We start from the raw sequence: 23,925 nt of genomic DNA on the forward strand, positions 1-23,925 counted from the left end.
CACTATCTTAAAAATCACTTGATAGATGATCACAAAAATTTGCATAAACATGTAAACATTACATTACCAGGTAACTTCGCTGAAAGTTCCATCAACTTACATCCATGCATTCAAAAGTTATTCACAAAACAAAGTGTTGCATTTTTTTCGAATACAATCCTTAGTTGGCCCGTACTGAACAAAAATTTGATATGTGATGATAATGCTTCTAAATAAATTCTACTAGCTTATTTTCATCATCTTTCATTTCTTCAAACTTTCTATCCATCTATAAAATTTCATAATCTTAAGACGATCCTACTAAAAAAGACATCACTTTTCACCGATAAGGCCGATAAATTAAGGAAAAAATTAGTTTCTTTAACAAAATACTTAACTTTTTCGAAAAATATATACACTGCCGGCCAAAAGTTTGGGATCACCCGCTAAAAAACATGCAAATTTTGATCGTTCATATCTCAGCCGTCTTAGGGCATATTGCAAATCTTCTGATCTCATTTGAAAGATAATGAGCAATAGCTATTTCGGAGGTATTTTGCCAATAAATAATGTTTTAGTTTTGCACCTAAAACTCAACCTAAAGTTAAAACATTTTCAAAAAGTCGCACTCAATACTCAAAGCCATACATCTCGCGATAGGGTGAACCAAATTTCAAAATTTGAGTTGCATTAGAATCCTTATTCTATACTTCTCAAAACTCAATCAAAAAATTGTGTGCAAAAATTTAAGAATGTACTATTAATTAATAAAATAGACACTTAAGTTATCGTCCAAAAGTTTGGGATCACCCCTAGTAGGGTGTACCGGCCAAAAGTTTGGGATCATTCTTTTAAAAACATACAAATTTATTTCATTCATATCTTTCTCATCTAACATCGTATTGCAGATCTGGAGGGTGCATTTGAAAGCCTAGAAATTGTTGTTTTTTCATAAATTCATTAAAAAATTATATTTTAAATCCTTAACCATAAAAAATTCACAATCATAAGTATGAATTTTCAAAAAACAATTAATTTCAGGTAAATTTTGTATGGTTATCACTTTAAAATATTTTTTTTAATGAATTTATGATAAAACAACAATTCCTAAGCCTTCAAATGCACCCTTCAGATCTGCAATACGATGTTAGATGAGAAAGATACGAATGAGATAAATTTACATGTTTTTGGCCGATACACCATACTGAGGGATGATCCCAAACTTTTGGACGATAACTTAAGTGTCTATTTTATTAATTAATAGTACATTCTTAAATTTTTGCACACAATTTTTTGATTGAGTTTTGAGAAGTATAGAATAAGGATTCTAATGCAACTCAAATTTTGAAATTTGGTTCACCCTATCGCGAGATGATTGGCTTTGAGTATTGAGTGCGATTTTTTGAAAATGTTCTAGCTTTAGGTTAAGTTTTAGGTGCAAAACTAAAACATTATTTATTGGCAAAATACCTCCGAAATAGCTATTGCTCATTATCTTTCACCCAAAATAATCTGCACGTAGTGGCTACGTGAAAAACTACATAGTTTTTATCCAATTGATTTTCACGTAGATGCTACGAAATAAATATGTAAACGCGCTTCTATAAGAATCGGTGTAGAATGATCATCAACTAAAATTTACGTGATTTTATAATGAATACGACATGATGAGATAATGAAAGATTTGTGAAATTCGTTTGGTTTTGAAATGCAATTTATATGATCGTAGATTTTGTTATTCTTTTTATTTTGATTAAGAAAACAAAATTTCTTTTTTCTTTTATTTTAAACTTGTTGCGCAACATAAACAGAATAAAACTTTGTTACAAAAAATCTGCAACAATCCGCAGTCTTGGCCTGTTTCGATTGGGTCCCCCTGTAGAAGTATAAAAAAAGTTGAATAAATAAAAATGAATTTCCTGAAAAGTAAATAAACTATAGTTACCTTTCTCGAATCAGTCGAGAATTCGTATCCTTTTGATCCCTGGAAGACACTCGGATTTACTTGATTCGTGAGGATGTTTGGAAACCTAATTCCAAGCTACCGTGAAGGAATGTTCCGTGGCCTGAGAAAATAAAACAATTCATTGGTCACAAATTTGGTTCTGCCCAATCAACGGTTAATCTATTCGAATCCCGAATATTGTGACCACTCACCTCCCAATAAACATTTCCAAATATTCCTGAGGCATCAGACAGAAATCGCTGTTTTCAGTGTAGTCCTAGGTCAGTGTATCACAACTTTCTCAAACAGAACGATCAAAGTCACCAAACTAATCTTTCCTTATAAGAATTTGAATAAAAACAATTCTCGAAATCGATTTGAAGCATCCACTTAGATTTTACGTGAATTTAATGTGGCAATTATGTGGAGCTACTGTAGTTACTACCTGGACGCACTTGAAACACTGTAGTTACTAAAGATTCACGTAGAAACGATATGATGCAACAAAATTATAGTTTACGTGAAAAATCCCGTAAAAATAATTTCTAAATTCTTTTGGGTGTTCAAATGAGATCAGAAGATTTGCAATATGCCCTAAGACGGCTGAGATATAAACGATCAAAATTTGCATGTTTTTTAGCGGGTGATCCCAAACTTTTGGCCGGCAGTGTAGGTACTTTTAGATTAAATGCTTCATCACTGCAATATGGAGTCAAAAACCTTTCGCGCGCAAGGAAAATAATGAGCAAAAACAAAAGGTTGTGAATTCTGTATAAAAAATAACTCATTTCCAGCGTATGGTACTAGTGGTCCACTGTCCTTCTTTCCATTTGTTCCTGTCGTCTTGGGACAAACCAAAAAAATGTCTGATGACAGCATAACCTGTTAAATAAAAAATTAGATTGATACCAACTGTGTAACACTGAAAGGACTATTAGGTACGTCTGTTTAGGTCACTGGTTGAGAAAAGACTGACTTGACAGAACTACAGAACCAGACGGGGGCAGTGGGTTGACATTGTTACGAACACATGCACAATTGCTGGAAGGGTTGCCAGAAATAAAGTCAAGAAAATAAATTATAGGGTTAGGCTTTATTGAATCTTAACATACTCCCCCCCACGCAAACTATTCAACGGGTAAAGGGCACAACTTGGCAATCGATCTTTTGATTTCACCTCTAGGTGTTTTTAAAGAGGCCACACGTACATGTCCATCTGGTCCAGGATGTACCTTTGTGACTCGCCCGGTGATCCAAACACATGGTGGCAGGTTTTCCTCTTTAACAAGACATAATTGACCAACTAACAAATCTGGTTTGGCCGTTGATAACCCTTTTGTTCTTTGCTGTAAATTGTTGAGGTATTCCATCTGCCAACGTTTCCAAAATAGTTGAACACCTCGTTGCACTTGTTCAAAGCGATTGAGTAATTTTGGTGGATCGGTTATTAAATCTTCCTCTGGCATAGCAGTTATCGGTTCACCTATCAGAAAGTGTCCTGGTGTCAAAGGAATGGGATCACTAGACTCCGAAGATATTGGAGAGATAGGCCTTGAGTTAAGACACCCCTCGATCTGCTTCATTAAAGTTAACATTTCTTCGTATGTGGGTGTTGAAGAACCCAGAACACGCCGCAAGTGGTATTTCACACTCTTGATACCCGCTTCCCAAATACCACCAAATGCCGGAGATCTCGGGGGAATGAACTTCCAATCAACGCCTTCATTCGTGCAAAAGTCTTGAATGTCTGGTTCTACTTGGCATTTGAAATTGGTTTTTAATGATTTGATTTCATTTTTGGACCCAGTAAAATTAGTCGCATTGTCGCAATAAATTATCGCACTACGACTCCGAACTCCGGAAAATCGTCTTAAAGCTGCGATGAATGATGCGCTGGTCAGGCTACTGACGAGTTCCAGATGAACTGCCCGAGTTTTAAGACAAATGAACAATGCCACATAAACCTTCAATGTTTTTTGAGTTCTTACAAAGTTCTCTTTAATGATAAAAGGTCCACCAAAATCGACACCACACTCTTTAAAGGGTTTTCCCGGATTCAATCTTACTTCCGGAATTTCTCCCATGATTTGGTTCAGTGGTTTGGGTTTGTTGCGAAAACATGTCATACACTGATGAATTATTTTTCGTGTTAATGATTTTCCCTTTGGAACCCAGTATTTTAATCTAACCGTGTATCACAGCGATTGAGGTCCAATGTGAAGGTACGATAAGTGATAATTTCTTACAACCACTTGTGTAAAGTTTGACTTGGGAGGAAGAATGATTGGATGTTGCTGATCAAATGAGATTCCAGCTGCTTGAATTCGACCACCAACACGCATTAATCCGTCGACATCTATGAAAGGATTCAGTGTGAGCAGAACGCTTTTACCGGAGAGTGGTTTCTTTTTCTTTATACAGCTTATTTCTTCCGCGTAAAAACGTTGTTGTGTTGTTTTGATGATAGTTTTGTGAGCTCGCCGAATTTCCCAAATGGTACACACAAAATTTTCGAGGCCAAAATTTAGCAAAATTTTGCTCAAATTTGACCAGCTAGAAAGTTAGCAATGAAATTAGCAAAAAAAAATTACAGAAAATTTAGCAAAATAGCAAGAAGTGTCCTGACTTAATGTTTACTAATTTTATAGTAAAAAAAAACTGTGTTTGCTAAAATGTTAGCAAAAAAATTTTACCCCAAAAATGTGCTGGAATTTTAGTAAAAATAATGTTTTTGAAATATCCGTTGATGGCTTATTGTGATCTTTCAACTAAGAAATTAAAAATATTATTTGATTTATTTACTTTTTATTTATTATCTTAACTTTACGCTGATTGAAGAGGGTGGATGGGATGCCTTTAAGTCGGAATTACTCGCCGAAACAGTCAAAGATGGTGTTCTCTGAAAAATCTGCTTCGGTTCACGGTACCCTAAAAATAAAAACATAAATAAATATAATTAAATAACCTAAAAATCACACTTCTTACTTTTGTCTTCGTTTTCAATTGAGTGTCAGGTTGTCCACCGTTAAACTCCGCACAACCCGCTTGTTATTATTTCAGCCCCAACCGAGGCACAAGACCGAATCATTAAGGTGCTTGCCTGTATTATGATTGCCGCTACAAATAGCATTTTTGCGTTCGGCGATAAAGCTGAAAATTTAAAAAAGAAGTATTGATTTTTAGTAAAGATTTCTAAACAATATTGAAGTATCCGAATTGTGCTTCAAATTTATAAACCAGAAATTATGTTTTAGATTTAATCAAAAATCTATTTTCAGAGGAAATACTTATTTCATATTTCAGGTTATTTTTTTCGAAATAACTAAGTTAAAATTTGAAAGATTTCGGCGTGCATAAATATATATTTTGGTCGAAGTGATTTTTTGTATCGAATCATCCAACAAAAAATCGTTTTACGAACGCCCTGTTATTTAAAATCATCGTATCAAATGATGAAAAATTTAATATTCTATTCATTTTTTTCTAAATCGATATTGGCACATTGCTCAACTCACCTTACAGTCAGTCCACCAAAACTATCTGAAAACCTGGGTCTTTAAATTCGAAAACCTGAAAACATTAGAAAAAAATGTTTCTTTCATATTTATTTTTATTTTTAAGTTCTTTCGAAATTACTTACCGATATCAAACGCTGTTCGATATCTGAGCGAGTCGAAATTCAAAGAAGCTTCTTTACATGGCTGCTTCGGAGTTGGTTCTTGAAAAAAGAGGTTTCGGAAGAGATACTTTCGTTCCGTAGGCGCAGCTGTAATTAAACAAAAAAAAACTTAAAATAAACAAGAAACTTTGAAACCCTCTAAAACACTATTTTTGTATGTTTTTTTTTTGCATCGAGCAATTTCGCAAAACTGTATGGGCCAAAAGAATTTTGAACACGAACGCAGATCGAAAAGAAATTAAAAAAAAAAACAGGGACTTTATCTAAAGTTTAGTGGTACTCACTGCAAAATCATTTGTTTTCACGATCCCGGGTCCAGTGGTTTCTATTCAGCTGCACTCGAAACAACATTCTGCCGGCCTTATCCAAAAACATGCGTCTTTCCGGCTTCAATCTGAGCATGAATCAGCTCCGGATCAGGCTACCGCTTTTTCGGTTTTGGATTTTCCGAGCAAACATGCGCCCTTAACAACCGGACAGTTGTACTCATAGTCAAGCGGTCTGCGTACAGAACAATCGGAAGCCATTCTATTCCACGGTGCTTCTCAATTTTTTTCAACAGGTAAACTCTTCCAATTTAAATAGGCCACAACCGGTTACAAATAGTAAAGTCTAAAAAAAAAACAAACAAAAACCCATAATTTTATAACGTTCAAACTTTTTCAACTTTAAAACTTACCAACAATTATTGCGAGATCGGGCAAACTTTTCTCGCTTGCTCAACGCTTCTCGACTAAAGTGGAATTGCCTGTTTCCAGCTGTGCTGTGCTCTTTACCGCAGGCAGATATCACAGAACGTTGACCGGAACACACACTTGGTTCATACCGGAAGATTTCAAATTTTCCTTTTTTTTAAGGCACATCTTGGAACAAGCTGGGATGAACACCCCATGGACATAATCCACGTCGGCACATAAACAACATGTTGACCGACGAGGCGATGCAACAATCGATGGAGTTTTGCAAATTTTATCTCGTTTTTTAACTAGAATAACGGAATCCAAATAAAACATATTTTTAGTTTTTTCTCGCTCCGAAGCGACCGAACGAATAACACCCGAAACCCGAAAACTGTCAAACGAACGTGGTTCCAGCACAGACTAAAAGTTTGTGTCCTTGCTACTAACGTACTGAAATAAATAGCAAAGCAAATTTATCGACGAAATGCGATATTGCTAACTCATTAGTTAAAAAAAATTTTTGCTAACGGAAAGTAATGGCCTCTTTTTGCTAAGTGGAGCCTCGAAAGTTTTGTGTGTAATTTTTCCTGTGAGACGATCACCTGGTTTGGATTTGGATCGACAATTTTGGACGAAACGCAAACAGTAAGCAGCGATTCTTTGGAGTTTTCCTAGGTTTGATACTTTTTCAATGAAAGCAAACGGTGAGTCAATATCATTTGTGGGCCTTTGTATCTGAACAGTTGTTTTTAAACTTAATGTTGATTCAAAGTTCCATTTCTTATTGTCTTCTCGTAGGTAAATTGGTCCATTCCACCACAGTTGGTTGTTTATCAGTTTCTTGGCAGAGCTTCCCCGGGATATTAGATCCGCTGGATTGTCCTTTGAGCGGACATGGTGCCATGCTTCTAACTTAGTTTTTTCATTAATAATCTTCACCCGGTTGCTTACAAATTGCGGCCGCGATCTGTTTGGGTTGGCAATCCAATCTAGTGTTACCATCGAGTCCGTCCAGTAATGAATGCCTTGTATTGGGATAGTCAAAGCACTTCGGACCTTATCCATCAATTCTACCAATGATACAGCTGCTCTTAATTCGAGTCTAGGGATGGTTAAGTCGTTGTTATTATTATTCGCACTTTGTGGAGTTACTCTTGACTTAGCACACATTAGATGAACCGTTACTTTTCCATCAAATGCAACAGTACGAACATATATAGCAGCTCCATATGCCCGTTTGGCTGCATCAGAAAATCCATGGAGTTCTGTAAACTGTCCCGAAGAAGACGTATACCTGTAATTGTATTTAATTAATTACCAATTCCATAATATGGACTATTAAGAATATGAATAATCTCACAATACCTTGGAAATTGGATGTACTTCAAATCACATATCTGCTTGCAAAACCAAGTCCATTCAGAAATGATATCGTTTGGTAGTTTTTCATCCCATTGCAGCTTATGGGACCAAATATTTTGCATAAGAATCTTCCCTTGTACTACAACAGGACTAATCACTCCAAGGGGCTCGAATATTTTCTGCACTTCTGCAAGAATGTTGCGTTTCGTGGTTCCCGCTTCTATGTCGATTTCGTTCGTAATGCTTAACAGATCTTTGAAGGTGTTCCACTGGAGGCCGAGGATTTTCGTTGACGTATTTTGTTCTTCTATAACCGTCGTTGGGTCATTACACTTCCACTTGTGGAGTTCGAAACCTGCACTTTTAAGTATACGGGTAAGCTGTCCCTTTAGTAGGATCAGTTTTTGTTCATCTTCATGGCCAAATAGAACGTCGTCCATGTAGAAATCTTTCTCAATGATTTTACAAGCTTCAGGGAACTCAGATTGGAATTCAATTGCTAGTTGTTTTAGGCAGCGAGCAGCAGTAAATGGAGCTGAGCAAGTTCCATACGTTACGGTGTTCAATTGATACGTACTTATAGGTTCTTCCAATGAAAATCGCCACAGTATGAGTTGAAACCTTCTGTCTTCTTCGTGAACTAAAATTTGTCGGAACATTTTTTGAATGTCTCCCGTGATTCCATAGCGATAGCATCTGAACCTCAATAATATACTGAAAATGTCTTGTTGTATGGTAGGGCCGGTTAACAAAACGTCATTTAATGATAATCCGCTAGACGTTTGGGCTGATCCATTAAAAACAGTTCGTAGTTTGGTCGTCGCACTATCAGGTCTTAAGACAGGATGATGAGGGAAGTAGAAATGTGCCTGATTCTCTGCTATCTGTTCCTCATTGATCTTTTCCATATGACCTAGATCCAAATAATTAAGCATGAATTCTCTATACTGTTCATGTAACAGGGGATCGCGTTCAAATCTACGTTCCAATTTGAGAAATCTGTCCAATGCCAAATTCTTGGATTGACCCAATAAAGCGTAAGTTTCTTTCAAGGGTAAACGTACCACGAACCTCCCCTCTTTATTTCTCAAAGTTGTTTCAAGGAACAGTTGCTCAAAAACAGATTCTTCTTCGGTCCATGATAGAGTGTTGTAAGCTTGGATATTTTCTTGCATAAACTGAGTTAATTTGCGATTTTCGTTCATTTTTGTAAATGAACCTCCTACTATCCATCCCAAACTAGTGTTCTGCATAAACGGTAAGCATGGTCCAACTCGATGGTTCCCACTTCTTAAAACGTCCAGTACTATTGAAATACCAAGCAATAAATCGACTGGCCTTGATTTATTGAATTCAGGGTCAGCCAAAAGTAGTTCGGGTAAATCCCATTCATCTATTGCAATGTCGTTGTTGGGAACGGAATCTGTTATGCTGTCCGTAATAAGTACCGTGATTGACCTTTGATAATCACTTATACGAGACTTGATCGAAATAGTGGCTTTTTCTTGTACTATTGTGTTAGTGTTACCAAATCCTTGGACGTTTACCCGGGTGGTTTTCGTTGATATTCCTGTTTTCTGTATAAACGACTTGGTAGCAAAACTAGTTTGAGACCCGGAGTCTAGCAATGCTCGACAGATTACCATCTTTTCCTTTAAATGTACTAAAATTGATGCTGTGGGGAGGATAGCTGTGTCTGGTGATTGATTACACTTGCTGTTATTTTCTGTAAATTTTTATTCAACAAATTTCAATGTGAAACAATAAAACATTTCATAGATTTACTCACGCTTGGTATCATAGATTCGATGATTGTCCCGATGAAGTGAGGTATGATGCCGACCGTTGCATCTTCTACAGTTACCACCACGACATTGATCCACTGTGTGATTAGCATTTAGACAGTTGAAGCACAACGACAATCTCTTGATCAGCCTAAATCTTTCGTCCACAGATTTCGTCAGATATTGCTTACAAAATGCCATGGAATGGTCACCGTTGCACGCTCCGCATTTTCCGTTCTTTGTTGTCTTGGATAAGAATGATCGAGTTTCGGTTTTTACACGCTTCAAAGGGCCTGCAGTGTTTTCATAAGGATTTTTGCGTTTGACCGGGATAGCTTCAATTACCTGGCATCGGTCCAATACAAAAGATTCCAATTGTTCGTAGGTGGGCGGTGTTACTCCGGACGCTGCTGTTTCCCATTGCCTGCGAGTGTACGCGTCTAGTTTGTTGGACATCATATGGATCAACATAGCATCCCAGCTTTGAACTGGTTGTTCCAATATTTGCAGGCATCTGATGTGTTTTCTTGCGCTGTCAAATAACACTCTCAGATTAGCTGCTGACTCAGTTTCCACGGGTTTGAGTTCGAATAATTCCCGGACGTGTTGTTGGATCAACTGTTTCGGGTTGTTATATCTTCGCGTCAGTAAGTCGTAAGCGATTTGATAGTTGTTCTCAGTTGTCGGAAGAGAATCAATAATGGCGAGCGCTGGACCACGTAGAGATACTTTTAAATATTCCAATTTTTGTATTCCTGGTATTGCCCTTGAATGAATCAACGAATTAAATTTATCGTGCCATTCAAGCCATTGTTCGCTTGAACCAGTGAACTTTGGCAAATCGATCGTAGGTAGTCGTATAGCGTCCTTGGATATTGGGGGCACATCGGTCTTCTTTTGGTTGTTGATAGTTTTTTCGAAGGCTGCCATACCCGCAATGTATTTTAATTCCACTGCGTCCCTTGTTGAGATCTCGTCAGGCATCAGTTGTTCGAGAGAATTTTGAACGGCATCGTAAGCAGTGTATGCTTGCTTTAGCATGTCGCGTCGCGTTTCGATCATCATCACATCATTTTGGAAAGCCTCCATTGTTTCGATGATATGGGAAATCCTATTGCTGGCATGGTTCCGTTGGTTCGTAAGTCGATCCATATCAGACTGCAAGACGTATACCAGTTGAACATTGGACGGTTCCGGGACTGTTGGTTGTATTTCTTGCTCCTCCTCCATATTGACGAATGGCTCCACCAATTGTATTTGATCTTCATCCGACATTGCTGAGAATTGATGGAAATTACCGGTTTAGGTAATTATGTGTATCGAAGAAACTCAATATTATTAAATGGAATCACCATTAAACTGAATAAAACTATCAATGTCATGCTAACTATCGATCTTGTATTTTGAATTCCAACATGGCCGTCTAAATACCGGAGTGGTAATTGATTATGCTTGTGAAAGATGGAGTACCGGCCTTACATCGGATTTTCAATATGTCCGACCAAAAGTTAAACTTGAAACTATTTTTCAACATGGAGGACCCAGTTTAAATCTTTCATCGGTAAAACCATACAACCGATCCAATATCGGGCTAGTGTCCAATTTCCAATATGGCCGACCTATAATCGCATTTCGAAACATTTCAACATGGCCGACTTTGTACAAAGACGGGTACGAATCAAGCTCGAGCGTGGTTTTTTTTTTTAACAATTCTTTATTTGAAACGGCTCATACCTTTAGGCTTTAAGGAGCCAAAATCGATTTTGTTGTTTACAATTGTTTTCTTAACTTAACACTTTGTGAGAGGAGAAAGGAAGATAGAAAGGGAAATATGAAAATAAAAAAGAAATTATAGACGAAGATCGATAGCTTTTAGAAAAAGGTAGATTTCGAACATGTAGTCCAAATCTAGCACAGCTAGTACATCTCTAACTGGAACATTAGGTGGTTTTCCTCGGGCCCTAAGGGAGTCTATTAAATTCGTTCTGGCGACAAGATGGACCTCACACGACCAAACAATATGCTCGATGTCATGGTAACCTTGGCCGCAACTACACAAATTGCTGCCAGCAATGTCAAAACGATAGAGTACCGCGTCTAAGGAACAATGATTGGACATGAGACGGGAAAATATACGAATAAAATCCCGACTCAAGTTCAATCTATTGAACCATGGTTTAAGGCTTACCTTTGGGATAATCGAGTGGAGCCACCGACCATCCTCATCCTCGTCCCATTTGCGCTGCCAGTTGACAAGAGAGTTCCCTCGTACCAAGAAGTAGAATTCGTTGAAGACGATTTCACGTGGATACGTGTCGCCTTCCGTCGCCCCCACCTTTGCCAGAGAGTCTGCCTTCTCATTGCCCACTATCGAGCAATGAGAGGGAACCCAAACAAAGGTAATGGGAAAGCGACGTCTTGTTAAAGCACTCAAAGTATCCCGTATCTTCTCTAGGAAGAACGGCGAGTGCTTTCCCGGTCGTATTGATCGTATTGCGTCAACTGAGCTTAGACTATCCGTTACAATGTAGTAGTGCCCAACAGGCCGTGAGGCGATGCTGTCCAAGGCCCAGTGAATAGCAGCTAACTCTGCTATATACACAGAGCATGGAGACTGGAGGTTATAAGAGGCGCTAGTTGTTTCGTTGAACACTCCGAATCCCGTTGATTCCTCAATTAGAGACCCATCGGTAAAGTACATTTTGTCAGCATCGACGTGTCTATATTTAGCTTCGAAAATTCTTGGAATCAGAAGTGGGCGATGCGAATCCGGGATTCCACGAATTTCCTGCTGCATAGACAAATCAAACTGGACAGAAGAATTATCGTAGTGTGGGCTGAAAACACGAGTTGGAGAGTACGAAGAAGGGTTTACCTGCATTGACATGAGGACATAGTATACAGACATAAATCTTGTTCGAAAATTTTGCTCAAGTAACCTTTCAAAATTAACGATCACCAATGGGTTCATGACCTCACACCTGATGAGGAACCGAAGTGATAGTAGATTGTATCGATCTTTCAAAGGGAGTATTCCTGCCAAAACTTCAAGACTCATGTTGTGCGTTGAGGGCATAGAGCCCATTGCGATGCGGAGACAACGGTATTGGATACGCTCGAGTTTGATGAGGTGAGATTTGGCAGCTGACTGGAAACAGAAGCTACCATATTCCATCACTGAAAGAATGGTTGTTCGATACAATTTTAAAAGATCTTCTGGGTGGGCTCCCCACCAGGTGCCTGTGATTGATCGGAGAAAATTTATTCTTTGTTGGCATTTTCCTTTCAGATACTCAATGTGGGCTCTCCAGGTACACTTGGAGTCAAACCAAACCCCAAGATACTTAAAACACCTCGATTGAGTGATCGTTCTGCCTAGGAGTTGAAGCTTCGGTTGAGCAGGTCTATGTTTCTTAGAGAAAACAACCATCTCCGTTTTCTGAGGGGAAAACTCAATCCCAAGCCCCAACGCCCAGGAAGACAATCTGTCTAAAGTATCTTGTAAAGGTCTGTGCAGATGAGACTCGGAAGATCCTGTGACAGACACCACGCCGTCATCTGCAAGTTGTCTTAGAGTGCAGCCTTCAGAGAGACAAGTATCGATGTCACTTACGTAAAAGTTGTACAAAAGTGGACTTAAACATGAACCCTGTGGGAGGCCCATGTAGGAGGTTCTTCTAATTGCAATATCTCCGTGAGCAAAGTTCAGATGTTTCTCACAAAGCAAGCTGTATAAGATGTTGTTCAATAGTGGAGGCAGACCCCGGGAGTGCAACTTGTCTGACAACACCTCTATTGAGACTGCATCAAAAGCTCCCTTTATGTCTAGAAACACTGAAGCCATTTGCTCACGTTTTGCGTACGCCATTTGTATCTCTGAAGACAGCAAAGCAAGACAATCGTTTGTTCCTTTGCCCCTTCGAAACCCAAATTGAGTATCTGAAAGGAGGCCATTTGTTTCTACCCATTTATCCAAACGAAACAAAATCATTTTCTCCATCAATTTGCGTATACAAGACAACATCGCTATTGGACGGTACGAATTCGCATCGGACGCTGGTTTTCCGGGCTTTTGGATAGCGATAACTCTCACTTGTCTCCACTCTTGGGGAACAATGTTATGCTCCAAGAATTGATTAAATAAATTTAACAAGCGAAATTTGGCGGCGTCCGGAAGGTTTTTCAACAAGTTAAATCTAATTTTATCAATACCCGGAGCTGAATTGTTGCAAGAGAGGAGGGCAAGTGAGAATTCGACCATCGAAAAACTGGAATCCAGACCACACCTTTCAGGAAGCACATCCCGGATTATTTTTTGTACAGGCGTAGAATCTGGACAGACTTTCCGTGCGAAGTTAAATATCCATCTATGTGAATATTCCTCACTTTCATTCGTAGATGATCTATTACGCATGCTTCGTGCCACTCTCCACAAGGTACTCAAGGATGTTTCTCTTGATAAGCCACCCACAAAATTCCTCCAATACGCCTTTTTCTTCCCCTTGACCAATTTTTTAAACTGATTTTCAAGGGAAACATATACTTCAAAAAGGGCGAGAGTTCCATATTTCCGAAAATCTTTGAATGCTTTTGATTTGTCCTTATAAAGCTTGGAACACTGCTGGTCCCACCATGGGTTTGGAGGCCTTCGGGGAACTGATGAATCTGGGATGGGTTTTGTTTGAGCGCAAAGTGCACTTTCATGTATTAAACGTGAAAGAAAGTGGTACTCCTCTGCAGGAGGTAAAACATTCGTAGAACCGATTGCTGATGTTATTTCGTCCGAGTATTTTTTCCAGTCGATGTGTCTTGTAAGGTCATATGTCATATTTATTGTGTTTGAAGAGCTAACCCCATTGGTGATTGTAATTTTGATTGGCAAGTGATCACTACCATTGAGATCAGGGATTACCTTCCACTGGCAATCCAATGATAGTGAGTTTGAGCAGAGTGAGAGGTCAATTGCACTTTGTCTTGCAGGAGGTTTAGGTACTCGTGTTTTTTCACCCGTGTTCAAAATTGTTAAATTGAAACTGTCGCAAATGTCATAGATAAGAGTAGAACGACTATCGTCAATTTGTTCTCCCCAGACAGTTCCATGCGAATTAAAGTCACCCAGGATCAACCTTGGCTCAGGGAGCACTGAGCACAGGTCCTCTAGGTGACGTCGATCCACTGCAACTCTATGAGGCCAGTACAAACTGACAACGCATAAGTCCTTACCTCTTATAGTTGTATGACATGCAACAGCTTCAATTCCTCCTGATAAAGGGAGATGGATTCTATAGAAGGAGTGGTGCTTATTGATCCCCAAAAGCACCCCTCCATAAGAATCGTCGCGGTCTAGACGTATGACATTAAAATCGTGGAATGAGATGTTAGATTGTGAAGAAAGCCAAGTTTCGGACAACGCAAAAATATCGCAACTAGTTTCATGAAGTAAAAATTTGAACGGGTCCAGTTTAGGGACGAGACTACGACAATTCCACTGTAAAACAGTGATATCTCCGACCTCTCGGCGTAAATTAGCCATCGAGAGAGATAAACACTGAAAGAAGGGGCCAAGTTTGCATCAATTGCTTCAAAAATGTCTTAACCATAGGAAGCATTGCACTAACAATACTTCTTATGGATTCAGAAACGTTAAAAAACGTGAAAATTCCATTAAGTATGTCAGAAAACTTGAAAAGTCCCGGTTGATGAGTTGATTCTGACAAATCCGCATTAGTAACGGGAGCTTTTGAAGTCCCAGCTGCTGTTGAATTATTCTGTGGAGAAAAGGTCGCGCGGAATCCAGGAGGAACTTGTTTTTTCTTGTCTGTAGCAATCACTTTTTTGGTGATGTTGATTGGAGGGCTGATTGTCGGGATTTTATTCGGAATCTTAGGGGTCTTAGTAGTTGGTTTTGAACGTTTTACAAAAATAAACGGGTTCTCCTCATCTGTTGTGTCCTCGTTGTCAACTGGCAGCACTGTGAAAATGTTACTGGACTGCGGTTGGATCGGAGGCGCCGCGCCCTTTAGTATGGCGGCATAGGAACGTTTTGACCGTTCCTTCAAAGAGCGCCTTTGACTATCCCAGCGGCTCTTAAACGCCTCGCACAAGGAGATGTCATGAGGTGAGCCTCCGCAATAGATACATTTCTGTTCTATTGCTGAGCATGCTCCATCCCCATGAACCTCCCCGCATTTGGGGCAACGCTTCTTGCTACAACAATGGGAAGCTGTATGCCCCAATTTAATGCAATTTTTGCATTCCATCGGGCGAGGCACGAAGAGCCGCACAGGAAGCCTCAAAACTCCGTCAATCAAGACGTAGTGAGGGAGGGCGGTACCCGCAAAGGTCACTCGAAATGAAGCTGAAGGCGAGTACTTTTTAACTCCTTCTACGACGGTGGTAGTATTGAGTTGGCGGCAATCCAAGATTTCGACCGAAGTCGAATCAAGGCTCTTAAATTTACCAACGCCGTGGGATTTAACGTACCCAGCCTCCAGACTCATTTCTGAGATCACGCCCTCTATCTCTACGTTTCGAGACGGAATGTAGACGTGGTACTCTAAATTAATGAATTTGCTGGCAACAATTTCATTAGCGGATTTATGATTGTCCACGACAACGCGCAACTTGTTTGGTCGCACCTTAGTAACGCAGGTTACGGAGGGCCACCTCGCCAGATCTTTAGTGATCTGCACTACGTTTAGCTGTTTGCCGTTAGCTTTGGGCCGGATGAAAACCACCCATGGCCCAGAAAAAGACGAACCATCTGTGTAGGTTCGGAGTCGAGGAGCTACACTGTCATCTGTGGGTGATGAAGAATTATTGGACGTACGAGAATGATTAGCACTTGAGGGACCAGCATCGTCTGAATCCTCCAAATGCTCTTCATTCTCGTACATGGCTTCCTTTTCGTCCACCGATGACGAGTTTAACCCCCCGCCTTCGTTCATATTTTTGCACGGGAACACGAATGTCGCCCGTGTTTAAAATATGACCGAAGCAACCAAAATTCAAAATATGTACAGGGAAATAAATAGACGAGAGAATAGTGAAAAAATGAAAAAAGAGACTTACAAAGGTTCTTGCACTTTTCAATTGCATGTATCTTCTTTTGTTCAGCAACCACGTGGTCCTTGGAAGAAGATGGCGACCAAGTTGAGTCTTTGCTGCTGATGACGCTCTTGAACGCAAACGACCGATCCACCGAGACGTCCTGTATCCTGCTACCCACGGCAAACAGCACCGGAACCAACGGTAACAGCTCCCACGTTATCCACACTCGGGTTTGTCGGGGGAACAATCAACACTTCCCCGATGGCGACAACACTCGCACCGATGATGATGGCCAGATAAAACTCACGCCAATTTCAATTTCGTGTCTCTGGAATTCGGCAAACGATTTGGTCGGTAGAAAAACAAACCACCACGTTCGGACTAACTGCACTGTCCGATTTCACAAAAGCAGCGAGTTATAATAAAACACACTCCGATCGAAACGTTGGGAGAACACAACCGTTCAGCTTGAGCGATTGAGTTGGAATCTCGAGCGTGGTTGTTGAATTGGAATATGGCCGACCCAATATCGGTTTTTCCAATGTGTTGAACAAGGTCCGACCCAATATCGGACTTGATTTTCGATAAGATTGAACCGACCCAATATCGGATTTCATTGATTGGTTGTCAATGGCCGACCCAAAATCGGACTTCAATGTTAAGGTAATGTAGAACCGACCCAAAATCGGATATGCATTTTATATGACCGATCCAATATCGGATTTTATTCTCATTGACTGTGAGTCAATGGCCGACCCAATATCGGACTTAAGAATCGCTACCTTTATTCAGTTGGTAATAATGGCGTCCATTAGCAATTGAACATTAAAAATTACCTTCTTTTATCATCCGGTTCGAAGGACCACTTTTATGTGTAACACTGAAAGGACTATTAGGTACGTCTGTTTAGGTCACTGGTTGAGAAAAGACTGACTTGACAGAACCAGACGGGGGCAGTGGGTTGACATTGTTACGAACACATGCACAATTGCTGGAAGGGTTGCCAGAAATAAAGTCAAGAAAATAAATTATAGGGTTAGGCTTTATTGAATCTTAACATCAACAATGAATTTAAAAAACCAATAAAGTTGAAGAAGTTTAAAACATTGACTTTGGGTGTGCTGTCATGATTTTAAAGAGAGAAAAATACTCTGTTGATTATTCGTCTAATGTATATATTCTCTTCTATTTTTCAGATTTAAAATGTTTTCAAAACTCGTCCCTTCCGGAGGTGTTCTAGCCTTGATATACACAGGTAAGAGCTATGTTGCGTTAATTTTCCGACCAACTTTCAATCGGAAACCAGTCAGATCAATTTTCGCGTTAAGAGTATAAGTTAGAGGATTCTTTTTTTTGCGAAAAAAAAAAAAACTAAAGACGAACTACCTATATAATAGTTATCAAAAACTAACAGATTGTTAACACGGAGTAAGTACACATCCAAATGAATGCCATCACAGAGTTTTTTATAGCAAACTATTGAATATACAAAGATGCATCGTTATTTTGCGCAGATATAAGCAGCTGACGGCCACATTTGCTGATCACTATTAGATAAACTAGATAGTTTCTTACACATGAAGCATTGAAATATTTCCTATTATCCTTACGCTGTAAAACAGGATCTATGAGGCATCTGCTCTGCAAAATTCAAGATATTATAATAATTTCCTACACCTTTAAAGAAACAGTTTCATGAACAATCTGGGAAGCGAAAATAGGCAACATTGTTTTGTCCGAGTAAAAGAAAACTGACTCAAAAGCTCAACGCAATTGGCGTTGTTAATCGTTATGAACTAAACTTAACAATTATAGGTATTTAACAGACAAGCAACAGAAACGCAGCGAGCAGTGCTCGCTTCGTTCATTTGAGCGAAGTAATTGTACTATTGTATAGATAGTATATTATATTATGTGTATTCTTACAGTGACCAAGTCAAATCAAGTCAATGGGTGTATTAGCTTTTCTACGAACGCTCGTGTAAATTTGATGTTAACCGACCATAGAACTGAACAGGATTGTATAACTAATTGAGATGGATGAACTTTTACCGTGGCAGGGCAGAATTGAGGCAGTGTAAAATGTCTTTATTTAAAATGAAACAAAACTAAATGTTGCTTAAAAAACGCTGTATATTTAAACTGAAAGATATGCTGTTTGTTGTTTCTGAATATTTGGACAGAAAAAAACTCTCAAATTAACGTGAAAGAATTCGATTTAAGTATAAAACTGACAACTGATATTTTTATCGTAGACGGAGAAAAGAAAGCCAGCGGGGTTTCCTAAGTATCGGGGTGGCTCACATCCACAAAGGATTCGATTTTTAGAGTGGTCAACGTTTTCGATTTTGCCTGGTGGGTTTTCATATGGGTTTTGAGGTTATCTTTCCGGCTAAAACCTCGTTTACAGATGTCGCAGTTAAACGGTTTTTCTTCCAGATGTTTGGAGAAATGTTTTTTCAAATCGGCACTGGAAGTAGAAAAAAAGTCTTGCGTTAAGAAATTTTATAAATAAAAATTTGAACTACGATTCAAAAAGGAGACATATGATCTCTAAAATTTAGCCCAACTTACTTCGTCAGGAACATCTTATCGCACTTTGAACATTTGATCTTGGGTTCCTCGAAATGCGACCGTTTGTGTCGGGCCAATCCCGTGGGCTGATAGTACGCCTTCCCGCAAACCGGACACAGATAGATTCGCTCCTTGAAGTGCGTGATCCGATGCTGTTTGAGACTATTCAACATGGTGTACTGCTTCTCGCACAGGTCACACTTGTACATTTTGGCCCGGGTGTGGATGTTCACATGCGAGTTATAATTCGACGCACTCACGAATGCCTTCGGACAGTACGGACATTGATGCCTGTAAAAGAAGTTTCAATCTTAAGGATAGGATTAAATTTGGATTATTGTTCAATACCTTCTTTCGTTGTTATGAATTCTCATATGTTCAGTCATATTTTTAATGAACTTTCCGCAAATGGAACACACATCCGTTCTTTTCTCACCTTTGCTTAGATCTTTCTTGGAATTTCTTTTCCTACCTTTACTGGAAACGGTATCGTCTCCATTGGTATCATCTTCAGAATATTCTCTATCAGATTCTTCCTTCAGCTGAACTTGATTTCGGTTGTCAACTTCCACCTTGAGTCTCATTCGCTTTTTCAATGGAATGTTTGAATTGCATTCTATTTTATCCGAAATCTGTGGTTCCTTCTCGTCGGTATGAACAATGAACTGTTTTTCCTCCTCAGGGTACTCCTCTGCATCGGAGTAATCAATCGTTTCCAGAATTAAATATTCTTCCTCCCCCTCCGGAGGTTTGGGACTAGCAGAGGTTGGCTCTTCGTTGCAGTCTGCAGCTATAAGGCCACCTTCTAGTTTCACAATAGCTAGGTTCGAATGTGCTTCGTTTTCGACGACCGCGTTTGAGGTCGCTTTGCAAACCATGTCATGATAGATTTCATCATTCCTAAGGCAGTATTCACGAAAGTGGTGCCACTCTTCGATTGTCGTTCGACAGGACCCACAAATGGAGCAATTTTTTGATATTTCCGATTTGGTTATCTGAACAGAAAGAATCGTAAATTAGTGTTGGTTTTTTAAATTATCCATACCTGATTGTAAAGTTCAGATTGAAGACTCATGTACGTAATGAGAGGTTTTAAGACACTACTTCAATAAGAATAAAACTTGTTAAGCTTGATAACATTAATTACCTGTATAGTAAGATACTGTTCTACGAGCCCTATCAAGCCGCCTTTTTCGATTTCAGTCGCGACATCTTCGGCATCATGCAGTGGCTCTAGAGCTGAGTTTTGCTGTAAACACAACCGGCATATCTGCTCCATAACAATACTGTTTAGTGAGGAAGAGTGAAAACAATAAGATATTTTCCGGAGACTATGTTCAAATCTTCTAAAACATATTTAGGTACTGCGTACAAAAACTATACGTTACCACAATATAAATTGAAAAAAAAAACCGAAACTGTATAGCGTAGAGAAAAGTTGAAGTGTATTTCTGCTGCTCCGTTTTGTTGTTAAGTTTCTAAATAAAACTCGGGGTCGAGTCATATATGACGTAATATATTTTTGCGTAAAACCGTTTTTTTGTTTGTTGGGCTAAGACACAGATCAAAAGATTTATGTAGCTTTTTATTTAATGCTGGCTGAACTACAACTGAAGCGTCCATACACATCCAGCTGAGAAAGTTTTACCGGGTTCATTTTCGACCTTTGCAAGACCTTCAAAAGTTCAAAATGGCACTTCACTTAAATACATACCTATACGTGCTTTTTATGTGATGCCCAAATCGAGGCTGAACTGACTTAGACCAAAAATAAGATATAAATAGGAAATTGAGACCATCCTTTGCTGTCAATTTATTATTAGGATAGCATAATTAGGCATCCTTATGATTTGAATGATTTTAATTGACGTGAAGATCAAAACTGGCTATGAACAGCAAACTGATAGCACAAATTGATTGTATGATAGCAAAATAAGATATCAATAAAGCTGCGTTATTTTAAAGAAACAAATCTCTATGACCGAAACGATAACGTTATAAATTATTCTCCGTTATTTGTATCTGTTACTTCACTTGTCGGCCTGATCGGTGAAAAGTTATGTCCTTTATAGTAAGAACATTTGAGGATTGTGAAATTTTCATAGACGGCTAGAAAGTTAGTAAAAATGAAGGGTGATGAAAATGAGGGAATAGAATTTTATTTAGGAGCATTTTTAATCACATACCAAATTTCCAAGTCAACTACTAAGAAGTGGTAGGTACAAACAGAGTTGCACCAAATTCCACATTAGGGTGGTGGTAGATGCAACTCCATCTATGCCAAAGATGGTTTTAACACTCGTCGCTCGAATACTCCGAGTGTACGCAGGTCCTCCTCGAGCAATATCCATGTCTCGTGCCCGTAGAGAACCGGTCTAATGAGCGTCATGTACAGGTTACACTTCGGAAGTCGTTACACACGACTTCCCCTGATCATTCGCCGCCGGATCTCACGGCTGTGTCATTATCTGCAGTCACCGATGAGCCGAGATAGACAAAGTCTTTGATTATTTCCAGTTCCTCGCCGTCAATCGTGACCTTGTTATTACTGATCAAGCGGGCTCGGTCGGTGTCGGATCTGCAGGCCGTATATGCGGGTCGTCTTGGACGTATTAATCATCAACCTAATCTTTCCTACTTAACATCTTCTAGCGCCACGTTGAACATCATGATGGACCACATCACCTTGCGCTTCTCGTCGATAATTTTTCATAGCTCGTCACGGTCGAACGTTTCGTATGCGGCTTTGAAGTCGATGAATAGATGGTGCGTAGGGACTTGTTGCCCACGGCGTTATTGGAGGATTTGCCGTAATGTAAAAATAAGGTCCTTCGTAGACCGTCCCTCTATGAAGCCGGCCAGATGACTGTTAGTGTTAGTCGGTGAAGTAGGATTCGGGATAGCATTTTGTAGGCGGCATTGAGGAGAGTGATCGCTAGGTAGTTCTCACAGTCCAATTTGTCGCTTTTCTTGTAGATTGGGCATATTACCCCCTCCTTTCACTCCTCCGGTAGCTGTTCTGTGTTCCAGATCCGAACCATCAATAGATGTCGACCAACTTGTCTGGGCCCATTTTGATGAGTTCAGCTGCGATGCCATCCTTCCCAGCCGACTTGTTGCTATTCAGCTGGCGAATGGCTTCCTGAACTTCACTTATCATTGGGAGTGGCTCTACCTCGTCGTTGGCTACGCCGACGATGTACCTTCCACCATGCTATTTATTTATTTATTTATTATTAAATCAACAGATCATATATTGATCCAAATGATATTTTAAAATTAAAAACTAACAACAAATACAAATCTACACTGAACTTAGAACACTAAGAATTCTTCTTCGGAATAAAACCTTCGAAACGTCAAAATCAAAATGTTCTGAGAAGCGGTTAAAAGTCTTGATGACGCCAATTATTGCAGAGTTGGTCCCGTAATTGTTTAGTCTAACAGGAACGAAGAGCTGAAGATCCCGATTCCTCAAACCACGAGGTCGGACGCTAAGTGGAAGAAATTCCAAAAGTGCAGGAGAGTCGATTCTTGATGAAAGCAGATCAGCGACGAAAGAAGCACGAGTGGCGGTCCTGCGGGCTTGCAGCGTGTCGATGTCGATCAGGCGGCAGCGGCTTTCGTAGCTGGGAAGTCGAAAAGGGTCTTGCCAGTTTAAGTGTCGAAGGGCATACCTCAAAAAACGTCGTTGGATGGCTTCGATGCGATCAGAGCCGTTTTGATAATATGGGCACCAAACCGCAGAAGCATATTCAAGGATCGATCGAACCAGACTGCAGTAAAGACTCTTCAGGCAGAAGATGTCCTTAAAGTCCTTCGTCATACGGAAAAGAAGACCCAGGCTTCTGGAGGCTTTGTCAACGATATAGTTGGTGTGATTCTTAAAATCCAGCCGCGCGTCGAGGATCACACCAAGATCTTTCACGTGTTGAGCTCGAGAGATTGCATCGTTTCCAAGGAAATAAACGGCTGAGAGCGGGCGTCGTTTGCGGGAAAATGATATTTCTACACATTTATCACGGTTTAAAGGTAGGCGATTGGCATCACACCAGGAGGCAAAGAGGTTAAACTGGTTCTGCAGGAAGTTCACATCCTCGGAGCCATTGATAGAGTAGTACAGTTTCAAGTCGTCGGCATACGCCAATTTTGGTCCATCGAGGAGTTGCAGCACGTCATTGAAGTAAATTAGGAATACTAACGGCCCTAAGTGACTTCCCTGAGGTACGCCTGATGAAGCTGAGAACTGCCTGGAAAAACAGTTACCCGTACGAACTGTCAATTTACGTCCCGTAAGGTAACTGCGGAACCAGCCAATGAGAGATCCACAGAATCCTAAACGCGCGAGCTTTCCGATGGCAATATCATGGTTCACCTTGTCGAATGCGGCAGACAGATCGGTATAGATGGCATCAGTTTGGGATTTCTTTGCAAAACTTTCATGCACATACGAGGTAAAGGTTAGTAAGTTAGTTGTAGTTGAGCGTTGAGGCATAAATCCATGCTGGTCGTTGGAGAGGTTGTGCTTGCAGAACATGAAAATGGGATCTAAAACCACCAATTCGAAAAGTTTGGCAATAGCACACAGAGCTGAAATTCCTCGGTAATTATTAACATCTTTCCTATCTCCCTTTTCGACCAATTAAATTAAACTGATTGCTTCGATTGGTAGGCAAATCCCGGCATATAAATTTAGGATAAACATACCAAATATCCAATAGTTTTAATTTTCAAGGCCTCAAGTCTTATGTCTCATGTTTCATGTCTTAAGTCTCGATTCGCATATCTCAGGTCCCATGTCTATAGTCGCATTTCATTGGTTAAATGGTTCATGTGTCTTGTCTCATGTCCCGGGTTTGAGGTCTCAAGTCT

The 23,925-nt window shown here is 39.7% G+C and overlaps 2 protein-coding genes and 1 long non-coding RNA gene across 4 annotated transcripts in view; 1 reads left to right on the forward strand and 2 right to left on the reverse strand.

Annotated features, from left to right (window-relative positions):
• The window catches only part of LOC129745257 (sphingolipid delta(4)-desaturase DES1-like), a 30,656-nt gene extending 11,940 nt beyond the window's left edge, over positions 1–18,716 (forward strand). The window contains exon 2 of the mRNA XM_055738212.1: positions 17,676–18,716. The gene's annotated coding sequence lies outside the window, so the exon portion shown is untranslated. The remainder of the gene's footprint in view (positions 1–17,675) is intronic.
• On the reverse strand, positions 4,751–5,691 carry LOC129745258 (uncharacterized). The gene is made up of 4 exons (XR_008737106.1): positions 5,565–5,691; positions 5,440–5,494; positions 4,910–5,074; positions 4,751–4,852 (listed from the first exon to the last, which is right to left on the reverse strand). It is a non-coding gene; the product is annotated as an uncharacterized LOC129745258 (long non-coding RNA).
• On the reverse strand, positions 18,196–20,561 carry LOC129745256 (zinc finger protein 235-like). Of its 2 annotated transcripts, XM_055738210.1 has the most exons (5): positions 20,442–20,561; positions 20,201–20,339; positions 19,402–20,048; positions 19,054–19,344; positions 18,196–18,949 (listed from the first exon to the last, which is right to left on the reverse strand). In XM_055738210.1, exons 1-5 carry the CDS (start codon positions 20,555–20,557, stop codon positions 18,763–18,765), a joined length of 1,380 nt encoding a protein of 459 aa, XP_055594185.1. In that variant the 5' UTR covers positions 20,558–20,561; the 3' UTR covers positions 18,196–18,762. The 2 variants fall into 2 exon arrangements, with proteins under 2 accessions (XP_055594185.1, XP_055594186.1); XM_055738211.1 differs by having other exon boundaries at positions 18,197–18,949; positions 20,201–20,469.
• Positions 20,562–23,925: the final 3,364 nt, after the last annotated feature.

The sequence above is a fragment of the Uranotaenia lowii genome, chromosome 2, assembly GCF_029784155.1.
Source record: "Uranotaenia lowii strain MFRU-FL chromosome 2, ASM2978415v1, whole genome shotgun sequence".
NCBI lineage: Eukaryota > Metazoa > Arthropoda > Insecta > Diptera > Culicidae > Uranotaenia > Uranotaenia lowii.

What these genes read in the sequence shown, in the direction of transcription:
- LOC129745256 (XM_055738210.1), bottom strand. Translation starts at nt 20,557, where the DNA reads ATGACTCGACCCCGAGTTTTATTTAGAAACTTAACAACAAAACGGAGC. An exon ending in TTTTTTCAATTTATATTGTG is followed by an intron (nt 20,340 to 20,441) that starts GTAACGTATAGT and finishes CTCACTAAACAG; the next exon opens with TATTGTTATGGAGCAGATAT. An exon ending in ATTCATAACAACGAAAGAAG is followed by an intron (nt 19,345 to 19,401) that starts GTATTGAACAAT and finishes CTTCTTTTACAG; the next exon opens with GCATCAATGTCCGTACTGTC.